This window comes from Lonchura striata, chromosome 27 (genome assembly GCF_046129695.1).
Source record: "Lonchura striata isolate bLonStr1 chromosome 27, bLonStr1.mat, whole genome shotgun sequence".
Taxonomy (NCBI): Eukaryota; Metazoa; Chordata; class Aves; order Passeriformes; family Estrildidae; genus Lonchura; species Lonchura striata.
This window is the reverse complement of record NC_134629.1, coordinates 6,000,041-6,018,851: the sequence shown is the minus strand read 5'-3', so window position 1 is coordinate 6,018,851 and position 18,811 is coordinate 6,000,041. Positions and strand designations below refer to the sequence as shown.

General features: G+C 63.6%; 3 protein-coding genes across 3 annotated transcripts; all 3 read right to left on the bottom strand.

The window, feature by feature from the left end:
* Positions 1-741: 741 nt before the first annotated feature.
* On the bottom strand, positions 742-5,533 carry LMBR1L (limb development membrane protein 1 like). Its single transcript, XM_077788595.1, is given in 18 exon segments — positions 742-858; positions 936-1,028; positions 1,030-1,051; positions 1,053-1,127; positions 1,129-1,287; positions 1,393-1,466; positions 1,560-1,637; positions 1,720-1,796; positions 2,001-2,084; positions 2,195-2,270; positions 2,409-2,473; positions 2,617-2,685; positions 2,785-2,911; positions 2,980-3,083; positions 3,178-3,317; positions 3,465-3,501; positions 3,790-3,874; positions 5,337-5,533. Coding segments are annotated over 18 exon segments (1,554 nt in total). The 5' UTR covers positions 5,409-5,533.
* Positions 5,534-6,154: 621 nt separating this feature from the next.
* TUBA1B (tubulin alpha 1b) lies at positions 6,155-10,174 on the bottom strand. Its single transcript, XM_021542508.3, has 4 exons — positions 10,105-10,174; positions 8,349-8,571; positions 8,118-8,266; positions 6,155-7,322 (listed from the first exon to the last, which is right to left on the bottom strand). The coding sequence occupies exons 1-4, from the start codon at positions 10,105-10,107 to the stop codon at positions 6,342-6,344; spliced, it is 1,356 nt and encodes a 451-aa protein (XP_021398183.2). The 5' UTR covers positions 10,108-10,174; the 3' UTR covers positions 6,155-6,341.
* A 3,253-nt stretch (positions 10,175-13,427) lies between these two features.
* LOC116184547 (tubulin alpha-1A chain) lies at positions 13,428-17,075 on the bottom strand. Its single transcript, XM_077788651.1, has 4 exons — positions 16,954-17,075; positions 15,424-15,646; positions 15,193-15,341; positions 13,428-14,584 (listed from the first exon to the last, which is right to left on the bottom strand). Exons 1-4 carry the CDS (start codon positions 16,954-16,956, stop codon positions 13,604-13,606), a joined length of 1,356 nt encoding a protein of 451 aa, XP_077644777.1. The 5' UTR covers positions 16,957-17,075; the 3' UTR covers positions 13,428-13,603.
* Positions 17,076-18,811: the final 1,736 nt, after the last annotated feature.

Sequence of the window (18,811 nt, the reverse complement as noted above, 5' to 3'; positions counted from 1 at the left end):
ACTCGACATATCACATCAAGCTGCCGGAGATGGGGGGGTTGTCCCCTGCACCCCAGGCCTCCCTATTAGGGACCCCAAAGGCCTCGGGATGGGTGGGGGACAGCCAGTGTCCCCCAGCAGCCCCAGAGTGACACAGGGATGGAGTGTGGAGTGACTCTGGGCAGGGAGCACAGGACCCTCTTCCACAGGGTCAGGACAGTGTCCAGGTGGGGCAACATTTAAAATTCAACCAGGCCCCAGGGAGCAGCCAGGGGAGGTCGAGGGGGCCTGGCCATTGTTGTAGGAGGTATCTAACGGGGGGTGGGGGGGCTGCAGCCAGCGCAGCCTCCAGGGGACCCCGCTCCCCTCGGGGATGTGACGGGGACGTGGCTCAAGGCCAAGGCTCAGTAGCATGACAGCTGAGACAGAGCAGGGGGGGCAACCCCCCAAAGGTGTCTCAGCTTTCCCTGAGGGGCTCCGATGTCCCAGGTGCTATCAGGGCCAGCTCTGTGGCTGGCAGCCAGCCTGAGGGCCACCACAGTTGGGGGGGACATGTCCCTGTCCCCCAACCCTAGCCGGGCTTGCTGCGGGTCCGGCGGCGCTTCACAGGCAGCGGCAGCTTGTGCAGACCTGGATACAGGGAGAGTGTGAGAGCCAGGGTGGGGGACACGGGACATGCCAGCAGCCACCCCAGTGTCCCCGTGTCCCTGTCCTCACCAAAGGCACGGATGAGCTCGGCCTGCACCGCCCAGGAGACCCTTTTCACCAGGCACAGCGTGGTGAGCCCCGCGAAGCCCATGTTGTAGAGGAAGACGATGTAGAAGTTCCCCAACCAGTTGAAGCGGCCAAAATCCCCCAGGAGGTCAAAACGGGTGATCCCTGCCCAGGGTGGGGTACACATTGGTCAGGGCACCCCAATTCTGGGCACACCACCCTGATCCCTCTGGGAGGCTCACCCAGTGTCCTGGAGAAGACGGGCAGCGCTGAGCTGAGCACCAGCAGGGAGACACAGTTGCCGATGATCTGGGGAGAAGGAGGAGGTTTGGGGGGGCAGTGCTGCTGCAGGGAACCCCCAGGCTGGGGGAGGAACTTTCCAAATGCCAGGGAACCACAGTGGGACGCTGTCCTCCCACGTGGGGACTGCACAGGGACACGCTGTGAGGAACAGGGTCTTGCAAGCCCACAGGAGCCCCCCAGCCCCGTCCCGCTGCTCCCACCTTGGTGAGGGGGGTGTCCCGGCGCTCCGGCAGCAGTCGGGTGAACAGGGGGGAGCTGTAGAAGCCCACGACAGAGGAGAGCATTAGGTAGCTGCAGGGAGTGTTTAAGGAGGAAAACAGGATGGGCTGGTGCTGGGAACGGTGCTGGGGACACGGGGGACATCGCTGGGGACACAAGTGCCCGCCTGAAGGATACAAAATGAGGACAACCTGCAGTGCAGCTCCAAAGGAGCCGAAGATGGAGAAGGAAACCTGGCCCAGGGATGCGTCCTGCAGGAAGAGGAGGAAAGCAGGTTGGGGAGGAATGGTCCCCAGACCAGCCAAGGGCGCGACCCTGAGCTGTGCCATCCCCCAGGCGGGTACCTGGATGCCCCGTGGCATCGCGGCATCGTCCAGCAGCAGCTCCAGCACATGGAAGCAGACAATGAGCACAGAGATGCCCTGGGAGGAGCAGGGAGGGAGTGAGGGCACTGCTGAGCATGGGGACAACCCCCAGCTCCCCTGGGAGCCCAGGGCCACTCACTGTCAGTGCCAGGAGGCCCAGCATGGCCAGGGGGTAGCCCAGGTTCCTCTGCCAGGGCGATGCTCGATGCCGCAGCTCTGTGGGGAGGATGTGCCCAGGTGAGAAGGGAGCACAATTCTCACCCCAGGGCAGGAGATTTAGGGGGTCCCAAAGTGCCAGGGTGGGGTGTAACAGCCCCCAGCCCATCTCCCAGCCACCCTCCCTCCACAGAGCACGGACCAGTGCTCCCAGTGCCAGGCTGGAGGGAACCCAGTGTCCCTTCCCCTGGCCAGGCTCCTCACCCAGCTTCCGCCTCTTGCTCCGGACGGCAAAGAATTGCTCCTGCAGCATCTCCATGTCCAGATTCAGCCAGCAGGAAGCTTTGCCTGCTGGGGAGAGACCCAAGGGGCTCAGGGGGGATGAGGGCTCCTATGTGGTGGGGTAGAGGGGCTCCCAATCCACCCCATGGTCCCCTTGGCCAAGCAGCAGCACCCACCAGAGCGGATCCTGTGGGACACAGCGGCTTCCTCAAACCTTGTGCAGCTCAGCTGCTCATCCAGGTCTTCCAGGAGCTGGGGGTGGGTGAGGAGCCTGTGAGTGGCTGTTGGGCTGTGCGAATGGCTCCCCATGCCCGAGGTGGGAGACCTGACAACCCTAGGAGCAGTCAGCCCCAAAGCTGGGGCACAGGGATTGCAGGGGGGACACCTTACCCGGGGTTTCACCAGCAGTTTCCCAGTGACAGTGAACATGGTGGAGAGGCCAAAGGGGGTGCACACTGTGGTGGGAGGAGAGGCTGAACAGGAGGTGCCCCGCCATCCTACCCCTTCCCCACACCCTCAGAAGGATCCTGGAGGCTTCAGCCCCTCCGGACCCCATTTGGATGGAGCACCAGCAGGGTCTCGTGGGGGCACAACTTACGCAGCAGAAGCAGGACGCCGAAAAGCGAGATGCAGGAGTAGAGGTAGGGCAGATAATATTCCCAGAGATCTGCAGAGACAGTGGGATCATGCCAGTGGCACCAGAGATCCCTTGTTCCATTCAGTGCCAGGGTCTGATCCTGGAACAGGGAGGGCTCAGCTCACCCACCGTAGAGTGACTGGCGACTGGCAGCGTCGTTGCCCACGATGGCAGAGGCCACCCAGACCATGCCCAGCACCAGCAGCGTCAGCAGCAGCAGCACCACAGACGTCTCATACACCCTGGCCATGATGCCCTGCAGGAGCTGGGTTAGCAGGGAGTCACAGAAGGGGGGACAGGGGGGACAAGGGCAGGATCACCCACCTTCTTGGATCCTGCAAACCCTTCTGACTCGGTGAAGAAGTAGGCGAAGGGCATGAGGAAGACCAGGGACATATTGGAGAAGAGGAAAACCAAATTCCAGAGGCCTGGAAGAGGGGGAACAGCATGGGGTGAGCTCCGAGGCAGGGCAACCCTGACCCACAGATTTTGGGGACACCCCAGGTCACCCCATGCACCCACCATGAATGAGGGACCCGTTCAGCCACTGGATGTAGTAGTTCTGGGGGAAGGAGAGCAGCACCTCGTTGCTGATGATGGAGAAGGGCAGGAGGAGGACGGCACCCAGTGCCACAGCCAGGGTGAAGGTACAGAGCCCCAGCCTGCCAGAGGGACAAGCATCACCTCTGGGTCAGGCTTCCTCTGGGTGTCACAGCCTGGGTGTCACAGCACCAGCACCCACAGGACACGGTGTCCTGGCTGAGGAAGAGGCTGAGTGAGTATCAGGGAAGGGACAAGCAGGAACTTACGCAATCCTGTTGACAGCAACATCCTCGTCATCGTGAACTGTGGGGACAAAATCCCAAACCAAAGGACTGGGGGAGGTAGGCCTGCCCAGAGCATTGCTGCCTCCCCCTGCCCAAGCTCTCCCCACTCCAAATGCTGCAGAAATCCTCCGGGGGAATTTGGGGTTTGCTCCCACTTAGGGCAGCAATTGGTGTCAGGGCAACCAGGCTGTGGTGGGGCTGGGGCTGCTGGGGGAGGCCAAAAGCAAGGGAGGAACAGGAGGAACCCTCGGGAGGCTGCATGGGGCTGTCAAGGGCTGCCTGGCTCTGGCAGCTCCCACTCTCTTACCTGCTGTGAAATCCGTGTGCTTCTTAAAATGGGTTATGATGAAGTGGCAGAGGATGTAGAGGCTGGCGAAGAGCAGGGCACAGATCTGCGGGCAGAGGAGCGTGAGCAGTGCGGGCATGCCCGGAGGGCAGCGCTCCTACCCCGGCTCCTACCCCAGGTGATTCTGCCAGCCCTGGGGTTTGTCAGCTCCACCCTATTTGTTTTTCCACTCCTGGCCCTGGTTACACCCCACTCGTGTGCTCAGACCTCTCTGTTCAATGGGGACTGCACCCAGAGCGTTCACACATGGGTGCCCACAAGCTGGCACACCACCCAGACCTGGTGGTGGGGCGGGGAGGCTGAAAGCCCACCCAAGAATGTCTGGATCAGCCTGTGCCAGCAAATCTGTGACCCTGTGGGACATCCCTGAAGCGCCCGATCCCACAGCCCTCGCCTTGCTGGCAGAGCCACGAGAACAGCCTTGAATCAGGAGCCAAGGACATCTGCAGTGTCCCTCCCGCCCCCGCTGGAACGCCGAGGTCGGGCCAGAGCAGGCGATGTTCAGGGAACACAGTGACCTTTCATCCCACCGGGCACGCGTCAGGATGAGGAAAGGTCGCCTGAATCCTCCACCTTGGCACAGGTGCAGTGGGGAGCAGCTGTGGCACCTCCCTTCTGCCTGCCTGGGGGTGATCTGACCCTGCCTGAGGGCGCCCAGGATCTGGACTCCCACAAGGGCAGCACCCAGCAGGTTCTTCTGCTCCTGCACCCACCCAGTGAAGGGTCTCAGGCCACAGATTCCTTCCTGCCACGGGCTGGACCCCACAAATGCTCTGCCTGTTGGGGGAACACCTCCTCAGGGAAGCTGGGCCAAGTAAGTTTTGTACTGCCTGTGCCAAGCCGGGGGCTCCTGGTTGAGATGCAGCTCCCTGGAATGGAGGTCTGGGGGGGCACAGCTGCCAGGCTCTGGACACCAGCTCCTCCCTGTAGGCACCGAATGCGGCTGTGGCAAGGTAGCCTCAGCACTGCCCGTCATAGCCCACGGGGCTGCCATGCACGCAGCATGCCCAAGGCCCTTAGGAGATGCCAGGACGTTCAGGTCATCCCCACCCCTCAGCCTGTGGCAGGAGCAGCAAGAGGAGCAAACCCAGCTGTGTCCCTCTGCGGTTCCCGAGGTTTAGGGGCTCTGTGGGGTCCCTTCCTGCTGACACCGAGCTGCCGGCCTGGGGACAAGGACAGAGCCAGGAGGCTGCTCTGACAGCACCACAGCCCAGCACCCCCCAGCCCTCCCAGCACGAGGGGACCGCAGCTGGGACTGCTCGAGCCGGCAGAGGGGTCGCGGGGGGGGCTCAGCAGGGTCCAGCCCTCGGTTCCCGCTATCTGCTGGACACACGCAGCCGCGGCGGCTCTGGCCCCGATAAGCCCCGGGTGTGGAGCCCTGCCACAGCCGGGCCGTGGAGCCGCCACCGGGGATCCTGACGAGCTCCCAGCCCCCCTCCCACCTCTCCCTGCCAAACCGGGCCCCTTCCCCCGCCCGCCGCCCCTCACCGCGGCCCCCGGGCACTCACGATGCACTCGCGGACCCTCTCGTGGAAGAGCTGCTCCCGCACGGCCAGCGCGTCCTGCTCCACAGGGGCCATTCTGCGGCCAGCATGGCAGGGCCGGGCAGGGCTGCTGCGGGCAGGGGTAGGACGCCAAGGCCGGTACCGCCACGCCGGTCCCGCCGCTCCGGTACCGCCGGGATCGCCGCTCTGAGCCCGCCGGGTCCGGCCCAGCGCCGCCGCCGAGGCCCCGCCCCTCCCGTGGCCACGCCCCCTCACCGCTACAAAGTATCCGCTCCCCCGCGGCCTTGAAAGGGCCCGGCCGGCCCCGCCCCCGGCCGCCCATTGGCTACGGGAGGTGAATGAGGCGAAGCTCATTGGTCAAAGCGCGGCGCGCCGCCCGCTGATAGGCTGAGCCCGCCCGGCGCTCCCACGGGCCCCCGGCCCCAGCGCAGCCCCCGCGGAGTCGGGAGCGGGGATGGAGCTAATCCCGGGACGCGGCTAATCGCGGTGTTAATCACGGAGAGCCGCGGGGGCAGGGCTGGGCTCCCGAGCGCTGGGGCCACCGGGCAGGGCATGGCCCCCATGGGGAGGATCACAGACAGCTCATAGAGGAGCACAGCAGTACGCAGCGTGAGGCCGCACCCTGTGGAACCCAGGGATGAGGGGGGTTCACCCCCCCAGCTAGAAAAGGGAAGGGCTGGGCAGCTCGGGTAACAGCAGTATCGTGCCAGATGCCTCACTGGGCACAGACAATAGGGACAGTCTGTTCCCATGGGATGAGGCCAGCGGGCCCGGGTGATAGCGAGCACTGACACAGAAGGTTTGTATCGACACAGTGTAGCTTCTCTTAAAGCCTTTTATTCACAGACACGGTACAGACACATGGAAAATCTGCATGATCACATCCGAGAGGGCAGCAAATCCCTGGCCAGACCCACGGGGCTGAACCCCACGCAGTGCACAAGGAAGCTCAAGTGTTTGAAGCAGACATTTCGTGGACATGCGACAGTGACAGGAGGAACCCAGCGTTTAGTATTCCTCCCCTTCCTCCTCTCCTTCCCCTTCCACAGAATCCACCCCCACCTCCTCATAATCCTTCTCCAGGGCAGCCATATCCTCACGGGCCTCTGAGAACTCGCCCTCCTCCATGCCCTCCCCCACGTACCAGTGCACGAACGCCCGCTTGGCGTACATCAGGTCAAACTTGTGGTCCAGGCGGGCCCAGGCCTCGGCAATGGCCGTGGTGTTGCTCAGCATGCACACGGCGCGCTGCACCTTGGCCAAGTCGCCCCCGGGCACCACCGTGGGCGGCTGGTAGTTGATGCCCACCTTGAAACCAGTGGGGCACCAGTCCACAAACTGGATGCTACGCTTGGTCTTGATGGTGGCGATGGCGGCGTTGACATCCTTGGGCACCACGTCCCCGCGGTACAGCAGGCAGCATGCCATGTACTTGCCGTGCCGCGGGTCACACTTGACCATCTGGTTGGCCGGCTCGAAGCAGGCGTTGGTGATCTCGGCCACCGAGAGCTGCTCGTGATAAGCCTTCTCAGCAGAGATGACCGGGGCGTAGGTGGCCAGAGGAAAGTGGATGCGGGGGTAGGGCACCAGGTTGGTCTGGAATTCCGTCAGGTCGACATTCAGGGCTCCGTCAAAGCGCAGCGAGGCCGTGATGGAGGACACGATCTGGCTGATGAGGCGGTTCAAGTTGGTGTAGGTGGGACGCTCGATGTCCAGGTTGCGGCGGCAGATGTCGTAGATGGCCTCGTTGTCCACCATGAAGGCGCAGTCGGAGTGCTCCAGGGTGGTGTGGGTGGTGAGGATGGAGTTGTAGGGCTCCACCACGGCCGTGGACACCTGCGGGGCCGGGTAGATGGAGAACTCCAGCTTGGACTTCTTGCCGTAGTCGACAGAGAGCCGCTCCATCAGCAGGGAGGTGAAGCCAGAGCCGGTGCCACCGCCAAAGCTGTGGAACACCAGGAAGCCCTGCAGCCCTGTGCACTGGTCAGCCTGCCAGGTGGGAAGAGGAAAACAAGACCAAAGTGTCAGTAATTCTGAACTTCAGCTGTCACTGAAGTTGCTGACGTGTCCAAGAAAACACACATTTCCTCCAAGGATATCAAGACTTTAGGGGCACCTGTTCATTCCACTTCCAGCCACAGCACCCTGTGACACAGCCTGACCTGCCCTCAGGAAAAGGGACCCCCTTCCTGCCCCCACCCTTCAGCTGCTTCCTCCTATGACCCCCACAATCTGCTTGAGGGAAGGGACAATCCACTAGAGCTGCCCCAGCAAGAGTTAAATGCTTGGCACAGCTGCTCATAAGCAGTTGGTCAAGCAGGATCAGCATGCAGATAAAGGAGAAACCTCAAATGACCTTAGAAAAGGGATGAAATAAGGTTTTCCCAGGGACAGAAATGACACAGAATCCCACAATCCCCATCGCACCCTGGAACATGCCATGCTCAGGGTGCACATCCTGGCCTGGTGTGAGTAAAGGGATTCAGGCCAAGGGGAACAGAAGGGGCCGATCCTGAACACTTAGAGAATCCAGACCCCATAGGAAGCCAGGATGTGATGCAGGCTGACAAATTACTCACAACAAATCCATCCAGAGCCAGGAGGCACAAGAGTCATGCAGGTCCCACGAGGAAGGTGGAAGGTCTCTCCTGGCACAACCCCACCCTCTGCCCCAAAGTGCCCATGGGCTGAAAGGACCTGCCCAGGGACACCTGGAGCTTTCCCTTTGTCCCCACATCCCTCGCAGGGATGAACCCGCCCCACGAGACCCCACAGGACACTCACCAGCTTGCGGATGCGGTCCAGGACCAGGTCGATGATCTCCTTCCCGATGGTGTAGTGCCCGCGGGCGTAGTTGTTGGCCGCATCCTCCTTGCCCGTGATCAGCTGCTCGGGGTGGAAGAGCTGCCGGTACGTCCCGGTGCGCACCTCGTCTGCGGGGACAGCCCCGGGCCCCGTTAGCGCCCGGCGCCCGCCGCCAGCGCCCGCCCCGCCGGCCGCCCCCCGCGCCCTCACCGATCACCGTGGGCTCCAGGTCCACGAACACGGCCCGGGGCACGTGCTTGCCGGCGCCCGTCTCGCTGAAGAAGGTGTTGAAGGAGTCGTCCCCCCCGCCGATGGTCTTGTCGCTGGGCATCTGCCCGTCGGGCTGGATGCCGTGCTCCAGGCAGTACAGCTCCCAGCAGGCATTGCCGATCTGCACGCCCGCTTGGCCCACGTGGATGGAGATGCACTCGCGCTGCGGGGGCACGCGGCACCGGGTCACCCCTTTTGTCCCCTCTGTCCCACCCCAGCACCCACCGGGCTGGCACCCAGCTGGGTCCTGCCCAATCCACCCACTGTGCTCAGATTCGGTGGTCCCATTCTGCTCCCCTCTCTGCAGGGGCTGAGACCCTGCACCAGTTGGTGCCCTTCACCCTGCACACCCCACAGAGCCAGGAACTTGGGTTCCCCAGGGTTATTGCTGGTACCCCGCTATTCCCAGTTCCCTCCATGCCTGGCTCCCATAAGGACAGGGACACTTAACACCCCTCTGCAGGTGGCAGGGACACTCTTATACCCCGGGGAACATCTCTTCTCCAGTGCAGAGCATGCTCAGCTCCAAGGGTCCCATTCTGTCCCTCCCAGGAGCTGCCACGCTGCATCCTGGGGGACGAAGAGATCTCACAGGGGCTCAAGCTCAGCACGCCCAAACCCGTTGTGCCCTAGTGCCACCCCAACTGGTGGCTGAGCTTTGCCATGGCCAGCCAGGATCCGAGCAGGGAAGCTGCGGGGTGACACCCGTATTTGGGAACAGACTGCAGCCACCGGTGGGCAGCCTCCGGGGGTCCCACCACCCCGCGGCTGCCACCGCCTGCTCCCAAATGGCGCCCGGGGAGGACATTTTCCAGCCAGGCAGCCTGGGCAGGGCGAGGTCGGGAGGAGGAGGAGGAAGAGGAAGCGCAGCAGCGGGGCCGGGACTGCAGCAGCTGACCCGAAACCGCGGGGATGGGCCGATGGCGTCACCGGGGGTCGCGCACATTCCCGGCCGCTCCCTGCCCCGCGCCACCTGCTCCGCGCGTTCCTCCCACCCGGGCGGGGGGAGCCCGGGGTCTGGGGGGGATCTGGGGCGGAGGGTGGTCCCCGTGAGCCCCTCCAGGAGCCATGGAGCGGGACCAGCCTGGTGGGCTCGGGTGAGGAGAACACAGCGAATCTCGTGCTCAGGGAGGGGTGAGGTGTAGGGGGTTCAGGGCTGGATTGGGGGGTTTAGGGCTGGATTTTGGGGGGAGGGGGGGGAAGGGTGAATATGCGGTGGGGGGCGGGGCCGTGCCCCTGGCGAGGGGCGGGGTCGTGTCCCCGCCGCGCGCCTTCCCGCGCGCGGGAACGGTAACGGTCGGGGTGACCCCGCCCCCACCGGTGGGCTACCGGAGACCACGTGCGGCCACCCCAGGGGTGCTGTGAGCCCCCACCAAAGGGTGCTCCCCTCCATCAAGGACCTCATTCTCTATCCCTGCTCAACACCCCCAGCCCCTGCTCTATCCCCCCACGATTCCTACCGTACCCCCACATCCCCTCCCGAATTTCCACCTTAGTTGCCCCCACCCCACGCTGGTACCCCTCCGCCCTATTTCCCGCCCCTCGAAGTCTCCCCCCCCCCCACCACTCCTTCCCCCCCCTCTCCTCCACACCCATTCCCCCCAATCCTCCGCACCCCCATATCCAGCCCTGCTCCTCCTTTTCCCCGCCATGCCCCGGGCCCGTCCCCCGCATTTCTCCAGCTCCCTCCCCTCACCATGGCTACGGCTCGGTTACTCGTCCCGACAAGCAAGGAATCGACGCAAGTACCAGCTACCGCCGCCCCCGGGCGCCCCCCTATATACCGGCCCGGGGGGCGGCCCGAGCGCCCCCGCCCCGCGCTCCTATTGGCCGCAGCGCCCGTCCATCAACGCGCTCGCATCGCGGATTGGCTGAGGCGCGTGGCGCGCTCCGCCTCCTCCGCCCTCCGTGCTGCGGGGCTTGGGGCGGGGGGGGAGACGGGGACCGTCCCCTCCTCCGCGGGGTGCAGCCCCTCCGCCCACCCCCCCGGGTAGCGAAGGGTCCCCCGTACGGGGAATGAGGAGTACGGCGGGGGTTTGACCTTCCTATGCTCCTTTGCCCCCTCGGTAATGCGTTTGTCGCGTAGGATCGGGGTGGGGGAGGACAGCCGGTCCCGCCCGCCCCCCCTCCTTCCGCCGCCCCTCCCGCCCGGTGCGGCTCCGCTGCGGAGGAAAACTGCGACATGGTGGGAGGGGGGGACGGCGGGCGGCACGTGCTGCCGCGCCCGGTGTCGTCCCCCGCCGTCCCCAGCTTGTTAATCGGCTTCTGCGGACGGACCCCCCCCCCCCCGCTCCATCTGCACCGCTCGCCCCCCCCCCACCCGCTCTGGCTTATTTGCACCCCGGGGGTCCCTCCCAGCCCATCTGCAGCCTGCGCAGCTCCCCCCCTTCACCTCAGCACCCCCCCAGTCCATCTGCACCCCCAGCCCCCTCCCAGCCCATCTGTACCCCCGGATCCCACTGCGATGGGGGGGTCCGGGCTCCCCCTGCGGGGTTCGCACACTGGGGATGGGGGTGTGGGGAGAGGTGGACCCCGCTTCTCAGGGTGGGGTTTGTCTCAGCCATGTCCGCAGCACGGAGGGAGCACCGTGACTGCCATAAAACGGGGGGCGTGCTGGTGGTGGTGGTGGTGGGGGGGTGGTCTCACTGTGCCCCCCAACATGGAGCAGCTCCCTGCCCGGCTGTGAAGCCACGGTCAGCACCGAGGGGGGGTGGGGAGGGGGCCATCCCCAGCCCCCACCTAATCCCCGGAGCTATTTGCACCCAATAATCCGCCTTCCTGTTTTGCCAGGAGCTTTGCGGAAAACCCAGCGGCCGCTTCGGCAGCACACGCTACCGGGGGACTGGGTGGGGGGGTCCGCATCCCCTCCCGCCGCACCGGAGCCACCCCACGCCGGGGTTACCGGGCAGCTGGAGCCCAAGCGGGGCCGGCTCGGCAGCATCCGCACTGCAGCGCTGACGTGGCTTCCCCGCCATTTGCCTCGCTGGCCGCGTGGCCGCTCCGGTCCCGCCGTTCCCACCGGGGAGGAACGGGCTGCTCCCTATCCCCCCTGCCCCGCTCCAGGCTCCCACCCCGCTCTCAATGTGGGGGTCCCCGGTGGAACCTGGGGGGCAGCTGGTCCTGGGGGATTCGGTAAATTGGTGTTTATGTGTGTTCTGGGGTGGGGTCGTTACACCCCCACCCCATCCCCCCCCCCCCCCAGATTCCCCACGCATCACATCGGCTCTGGAATGGTGTTAGGAAGTGTTTTGGGTTGCTCAAAAAACGACCAAAAGCAGGTTTAATGTTAAAGTGAAAGCACAACAAAATTCACCCGTGACTTCCCTCTATGACTCAGTAGTGAGAGCTGACAGGAAAATGAAATGGGGGTAAAATTTGAAAGTGATCCGTGTAAAGCTAGATTTGGCCAAAAATTACCTAAAGGGAGGCTGGGGATGGGAAAAGAATGATAAAATTGAATAATAATTGAGATTTTCCCGCTGAGTCAGAAGGGGCAGAGTGGACCCCCTGCCCCATTGTCAAACTGAGCCCTGGGCTTGACCAACAGTTCAAGCCTAAAGGTTTAAGAGCACTTAGTCCAGGGTCTAATTTAAATAATTTACCAACAGATTCATATAGATTTTACTATAGGCACAACAGTAACACACAGGCCTATCTTATTTATGAATCTAAAGCACTTAAGAATCTGAGATCAACATTCCTAGCACATTTGCTATAGAATGTTCACCCTTGCACACACACATACCTGAAGAGGTGTAAATACCTGTGAAAAAAACACCTTGAGTTCACTGTCGACATCAGTGCCTTTGTGTCTTCTCAACAGGCCGAGGGTTGAGCCCCAGGTTCTGGGGGATCAGCCCAAGCTTTGTTCATCCTCTGAGAATCCCAAACTTGTGAATTCACCGTCCCTGAGAGTTGTCCGGTCCACTGTGGTCCAGGTGAACTCAGGGGTCTCACTCGGGACCTGCTGGTTATAACATTGCAAGTGTTGGCTTTTTCGTCATCCTAATTTTCTATCCTGGCTACACTTTGGATCTTCCTGTGAAAGTTTGATAACAAACATGTTGTTGCACTTGAGTTGTCCTTCAGAAAATAATTACTTCTCAAGGCTGTTCTTTAAAATGAAGGAGTTGGTTTGACAACAGGAGCTCCTGGGAGCTGACAGAATTGCTGATGGACTCGAGGAGCATGGCCCAGGTGCTGCTCATCGAGGCTCAGCCTGAGCTCATCGTGCAGAAGAGGGAGGGGTGCACCACACAAATGAGGGTCCCAGGGGTCCCCCTGCAGCTGCATCACCCTCTCGAGTTTCACTCCGTGTTCAACTTTCCCTTCATTATTTATCCCTGCATGGAGCCCTGAGGGACAGGGGGTAAAAGGAGAGGAAAGGGAGGGGAAAGAGGCTCCCCCCATTCAAGGGGGCTACTACTACACTTGTCCTTCCCCATTCCAGTGGCTAGGACCAACAGGGCCAATTCCTCATCCCTGAAAGACCCAGAGGAACTTTGGGACATATTGTGGTTGGTGTTGACCTCATTGTGTCCCCAGACACGGAGCTGGATGAAGGGAACCCTCATCCCCAGCACTCCCACCTGTGGTGGGCAGAGCATCCCCTCCCCACCCCCAGGGCAATGCAGCCCCTCCCCTGCCCAGGAAGAGGAGGTAGCAGAGATACCGAAGACTTCTGCCAAAAGGACTTCTGCTTCAGGCATGTCCAGCCCTCGCAGAGGAGTTGAGGCCCCCAGTGTGCCCATGTGGGGCTCACTTGACTCCTGGTACTAAGAAAACCCAACCCTCTCCAGTTCCACAGCCCTAGGGGTGAGGGCACAACACGGAGCCCACCAGGATGAGGAAAGAGCACCAGTTTGGGGGGGGTCTGCGGGGTGCTGATCTCACACCCAGGGAGAGGTTGGAGACCCTGGGTGCAGACAGGGACTGCGGGGCCATGTCATGTGCAGGCGGGGACAGTGTCAAAGCCAGGCAGGGACATTGCCACAGGGAGTGAAGACACCAGAGCCAGGGTAAGACAGGGAATGCTTTTTATTCAGACCCACAGGAGAGGACGGGTGAGTCCGTCACAGACTTTTCCACTGAAGCACAGACCATTGACAGGACAGACCGCGGCGCACACACTGCTACAGACCCCATGGGGTCTTCAACTAGTTTATGTTCCCTGTTCAAGCAGCACCCTTATGAGTTTAGTATTCCTCCCCTTCCTCCTCTCCTTCCCCTTCCACAGAATCCACCCCCACCTCCTCATAATCCTTCTCCAGGGCAGCCATATCCTCACGGGCCTCTGAGAACTCGCCCTCCTCCATGCCCTCCCCCACGTACCAGTGCACGAACGCCCGCTTGGCGTACATCAGGTCAAACTTGTGGTCCAGGCGGGCCCAGGCCTCGGCGATGGCCGTGGTGTTGCTCAGCATGCACACGGCGCGCTGCACCTTGGCCAGGTCGCCCCCGGGCACCACCGTGGGCGGCTGGTAGTTGATGCCCACCTTGAAACCAGTGGGGCACCAGTCCACAAACTGGATGGTGCGCTTGGTCTTGATGGTGGCGATGGCGGCGTTGACATCCTTGGGCACCACGTCCCCGCGGTACAGCAGGCAGCACGCCATGTACTTGCCGTGCCGCGGGTCACACTTGACCATCTGGTTGGCCGGCTCGAAGCAGGCGTTGGTGATCTCGGCCACCGAGAGCTGCTCGTGATAAGCCTTCTCAGCAGAGATGACCGGGGCGTAGGTGGCCAGAGGAAAGTGGATGCGGGGGTAGGGCACCAGGTTGGTCTGGAATTCCGTCAGGTCGACATTCAGGGCTCCATCAAAGCGCAGTGAGGCCGTGATGGAGGACACGATCTGGCCTATCAACCTGTTGAGGTTGGTGTAGGTGGGACGCTCGATGTCCAGGTTGCGGCGGCAGATGTCGTAGATGGCCTCGTTGTCCACCATGAAGGCGCAGTCGGAGTGCTCCAGGGTGGTGTGGGTGGTGAGGATGGAGTTGTAGGGCTCCACCACAGCCGTGGACACCTGTGGGGCCGGGTAGATGGAGAACTCCAGCTTGGACTTCTTGCCGTAGTCGACAGAGAGCCGCTCCATCAGCAGGGAGGTGAAGCCAGAGCCGGTGCCACCGCCAAAGCTGTGGAACACCAGGAAGCCCTGCAGCCCTGTGCACTGGTCAGCCTGCAAGGAGACACGAGGTGGGGAGGCATGTTTACTCCAGGCAGCAGAAGTTACTCCTTCCTCTTGATGGCCTCACAAGGATATTTGGGGGCTTTCCAGCAGCAGAGCCAGAGTCAGCAGGATGGGGACGGGGTGGCACCAACTCCATCTGTTACCCACTGACTCACGGTGTATCACCCAGGGAAGCTGCTTGGCCTTTGGGGTGAGACAGTGCTCAGGGGCACCTCAAAGTGCAGAATTGCCACCAGCTCAGCAGCAGAGTGGAGACAATTTTGACCATAAACTGTCACAGCCACATGACTCTGGAATGGACCGGCTTGGGGCTGCCCATCCCCAGCACACGCAGCTGGACTCGGCCACGTCAGGAGCCAAGTGGGAACAAAGAGGGAATTGCCGAGCTCAGCACCGGCAGCGCCCGGGGGCTGCGGCGCTGTGGAGCCGCTCCAGCTGCGCCGCGTCCCGCTGCCGGCCAATGGCAGCCACTGCACAACAGGATTAACATTAATTAATAAATTAAATCTAAACCCAACCCAGCGAGTCTGGAAGGGAGAGCGAGACAGAATGGGGGCTTTGTCCTCGCCTGCCACCTGCACCCCCAGTGCCCCTACCAGCTTGCGGATGCGGTCCAGGACCAGGTCGATGATCTCCTTCCCGATGGTGTAGTGCCCGCGGGCGTAGTTGTTGGCCGCATCCTCCTTGCCCGTGATCAGCTGCTCGGGGTGGAAGAGCTGCCGGTACGTCCCGGTGCGCACCTCGTCTGCGGGGACAGCCCCGGGCCCCGTTAGCGCCCGGCGCCCGCCGCCAGCGCCCGCCCCGCCGGCCGCCCCCCGCGCCCTCACCGATCACCGTGGGCTCCAGGTCCACGAACACGGCCCGGGGCACGTGCTTGCCGGCGCCCGTCTCGCTGAAGAAGGTGTTGAAGGAGTCGTCCCCCCCGCCGATGGTCTTGTCGCTGGGCATCTGCCCGTCGGGCTGGATGCCGTGCTCCAGGCAGTACAGCTCCCAGCAGGCATTGCCGATCTGCACGCCCGCTTGGCCCACGTGGATGGAGATGCACTCGCGCTGCGGGGGCACGCGGCACCGGGTCACCCCTTTTGTCCCCTCTGTCCCACCCCAGCACCCACCGGGCTGGCACCCAGCTGGGAAGGGTCCCTGCCCGAGCCTGGCTGGGGCCAGATCCTGCCCGGGCGCACCCATTGTTCAGGGTCTGGAGGTGCACCCAGTGCAGAGGGTCCCATCCTGTCATGTGCCCATCACTGCTGGCACCCTGCCTGTGGGGGATGGGGAGCTCAGGACGTGTGGCTCATCCTGCCCTGAGGGACTGGGACTGTGCCCAAGGTGAGACAGGGAGCCCCGGGGTTCCCATCCTGCCCCACCCTGCCCTGATGAGACCCAGCAAAGCCCCATCGTGGCTCAGCACCGTGGGCTCCTCCTGCCCACTCGAGCCCCAGTGGAAGCACGGCCACGCCCAGTGCGGGACTGGCGTGGGGTGGTGGGGTGGGGTCTCATCCTGCCGTGCCTCGACCTCTGGTGCGGGATGGGGTGCTCAGCACTGGGGTGCTCATTCCGCCCTGCCCACCCCGCACCGGGGACACTTTCTCCCGTATTATACCGGGGCCACGCCCTGCACAGGCTGAGGGCTCAGCACCGGGACGGGGGGAAAAGAGGGTCTCTCCTGCCTGGTTTAACGGGAGCCACGCCCCGGGACGGACGGTGGCTCGGTACTGAATTACGGGAGTCCGATTCTGCCCCTTTCAACCGGTGCCACGCCCTGTACGGGTTTAGCTCCGGGGACCCATCCTGGCCGGTTTAACGGGAGCCACGCCCTATGGTAGCTCAGTGCTGAGTCCCGGGGGTCTCATCCTGCCTGGTTTAACGGGAGCCACGCCCTATGGAAGCTTTGTGCTAAGTCCTGGAGGTCCCATCTTGCCCGGTTTAACGGGAGCCACGCCCGCTGTGGGCTCGGGGGTCGGTCCCGGGGGAGACAGAAAGACCCTTGCAGGCCCATTTAACCGGGCGTACACTCGGGGCTGGGTCCCGGGCGACACATTTTACTCGGTGTAACGGGAGCCACGCCCGGTGCGGGAGGAGTCCCGCGCCGAGGGCTCATCCCGGGAGGGGTGGACGAGAAGCCCTTGGGAATGGCGATCGGGAGGGGTTGGGGACCGGAGACACGCCGAGACGGGAGCCGGGGTTGGGGGGGGGATGAAAATCGGAGACTACGATGGGAGGGTGGGGATTGGGACCGGGGAAAACCACAGGTCCGGGGGCGGGAGGGATGGGGCCGGCGGGAATGCGGGATAAAGAGACCAAGGGAACAGGGACTGTGGGAATAGAGACGCGCCCCCGACCCCCCCGCACCCCCTCACCATGGCGGCGGTCGGTCCGGGGCGGTCTCACAGCCCGACGCTGAGGCGGTCGATGTAAGAGGCGCGGCGGAGCGCGGGGCTCGGTGCGGGGCTTTATAGCGGCGGCGGGGCGGAGCGAAGCGGGGCGGGCGGCGGGGCCGGGGGGGCGGCGGGGCCGGCGGCGGTGGCGGCCATTGGCGGCCCGGGATGAGGTAATGCCCCCCCGCAGCCGCAGACAAAGGCCGGGCGGTGCGGGAGGGGGGCCCGGGGGCTGCGGCGGCCACGGCCCGGCCCCGCCGCCGGAGGGGCCCCGGCTGTGTCCTTGGCACCGTCCCTGCCACGCCCCGGTCCCCGGTCTTGGCTGAGCCAGCGGTCACGCTCAGGTCTCCATCCCACGGTCCCCATCCCCCCACGGCCCCTTCCCCCCATGTCCCGCCGTTCTTCTCGTTCCCGTTCTCCTTCCTACTGCCCGTTATGGGTCTCTTGGTCCCGGGGCTGCCGGTACACGGGGTAGGACCAGGCCCTGGTCCCCATCCATGATGCAGCCTTCCCCCTTGTCTGGCCACTGCCCGTGCTCCCGGTTATCCCCGGCCACACCCTGGTCTCTGTCCGCAGCCATCCCGTTGTTCCCATCCCTTGTCACACTCTGGCCCCCATTTCCAGCCAGCCACGCCCTGGTCCCCGTCCCCAGGGGCATTGTTCTCATCCCTGTTCCCATCCCCAGGGACACTGTCCCCCTCCCTGGCCGTGCCACGGTGCCCTGGTTCTCAGCCACGTCCCTGCCATGGCTCCGCGCCTGTCCCGGCCCTTTCCCTGCCGTGCCCAGCCCTTCCAGCGCCTCTTTGTCTGCTCGGGCAGTGGGAACCAGCGCTGCGGGGCCCAGCCGAGGGACAAAGACTCATCCCCCCGGGCAGCTGGGGACGAGCAGGGAGCAGGGCCAGGGGGTGAGCAACAGCGGGAGGACACAGGGGACAAAAGCCCCCAGGGCAGTTTTGGGCAGGAGGCTCGGACAGCAGCAGCTGCTGGGCGGCAGCTGGTGGTTGGGACACAGCTGGGACAGTGGGACACGCGTCCCCTGGCCACCCCTCCATCTGCTGCAGCCCCTGCACAGCCCCCCCGAGCCACCAGCCCCACAACCCTGGGGTTTCATACTCCTGGGGGGGGGTTCCCCCTCCTGTTTGTTCTTGCAAAGCCCACAGAGGCTGGGGGTTGTCTCCCCAAGCCAGGAGTGCTGGGGGGCTCGGGCCCTGCAGAGTGACCCCACAACACATGCATGGCCCCAGCTGCTGCAGGTGGAGCTGCCAGGATGCCCCCCCTGCTGAGAAATCAGCTTTTTTCCCTGCTGTTTCCCACATTATGCAGATTTCTGGGCAGATTCAAGGTTCCCATGTCCCTGCTGCCAAACCAATGTCCCCAGCACCATCCCCATGTCCCCGCTGCCAGCCCCATGTCCCCGCTGCCAGCCCCATGCCCCTGCTGGTGCCCTGTTTCTGGGGCGCTGCTGGGGCTGCAAAGCTGCAGACAAAGAGGGGATGGGATTTGGGCATCGCCCACCAGAACAAAGGACCAGGTGGCCCTGGCTTTGCTGAGTAGAGAAAAACCAGGAGATTTGGCTCCCACCAGGCTGGTCCCGATGGCAGATAGCAGATAGACCCCAAAGCAGCTCAGCCCCTAGCCCTGACCCCACTGTAGGTCCATCCCTACATGGGAAATGCCTCCTGCCTTTGTTCTCCTGCCGTCCCAAGTGATCAGCACCAGCATGGAGCCTCTCAGGGTGTCCCCATTGTGTCCCCAAAGACAGAGATTTTGGGGGCTCACAGCAGCCCCCTGCCTCGGAGACCACTCTCCAAGCTAAGGAGGGACCCCCCCTCCCACCCTA

What these genes read in the sequence shown, in the direction of transcription:
- TUBA1B (XM_021542508.3), bottom strand. An exon ending in CCTGGAGCCCACGGTGATCG is followed by an intron (nt 8,267 to 8,348) that starts GTGAGGGCGCGG and finishes CTGTCCCCGCAG; the next exon opens with ACGAGGTGCGCACCGGGACG. An exon ending in TGGACCGCATCCGCAAGCTG is followed by an intron (nt 7,323 to 8,117) that starts GTGAGTGTCCTG and finishes CCCACCTGGCAG; the next exon opens with GCTGACCAGTGCACAGGGCT.
- LOC116184547 (XM_077788651.1), bottom strand. An exon ending in CCTGGAGCCCACGGTGATCG is followed by an intron (nt 15,342 to 15,423) that starts GTGAGGGCGCGG and finishes CTGTCCCCGCAG; the next exon opens with ACGAGGTGCGCACCGGGACG. An exon ending in TGGACCGCATCCGCAAGCTG is followed by an intron (nt 14,585 to 15,192) that starts GTAGGGGCACTG and finishes GTCTCCTTGCAG; the next exon opens with GCTGACCAGTGCACAGGGCT.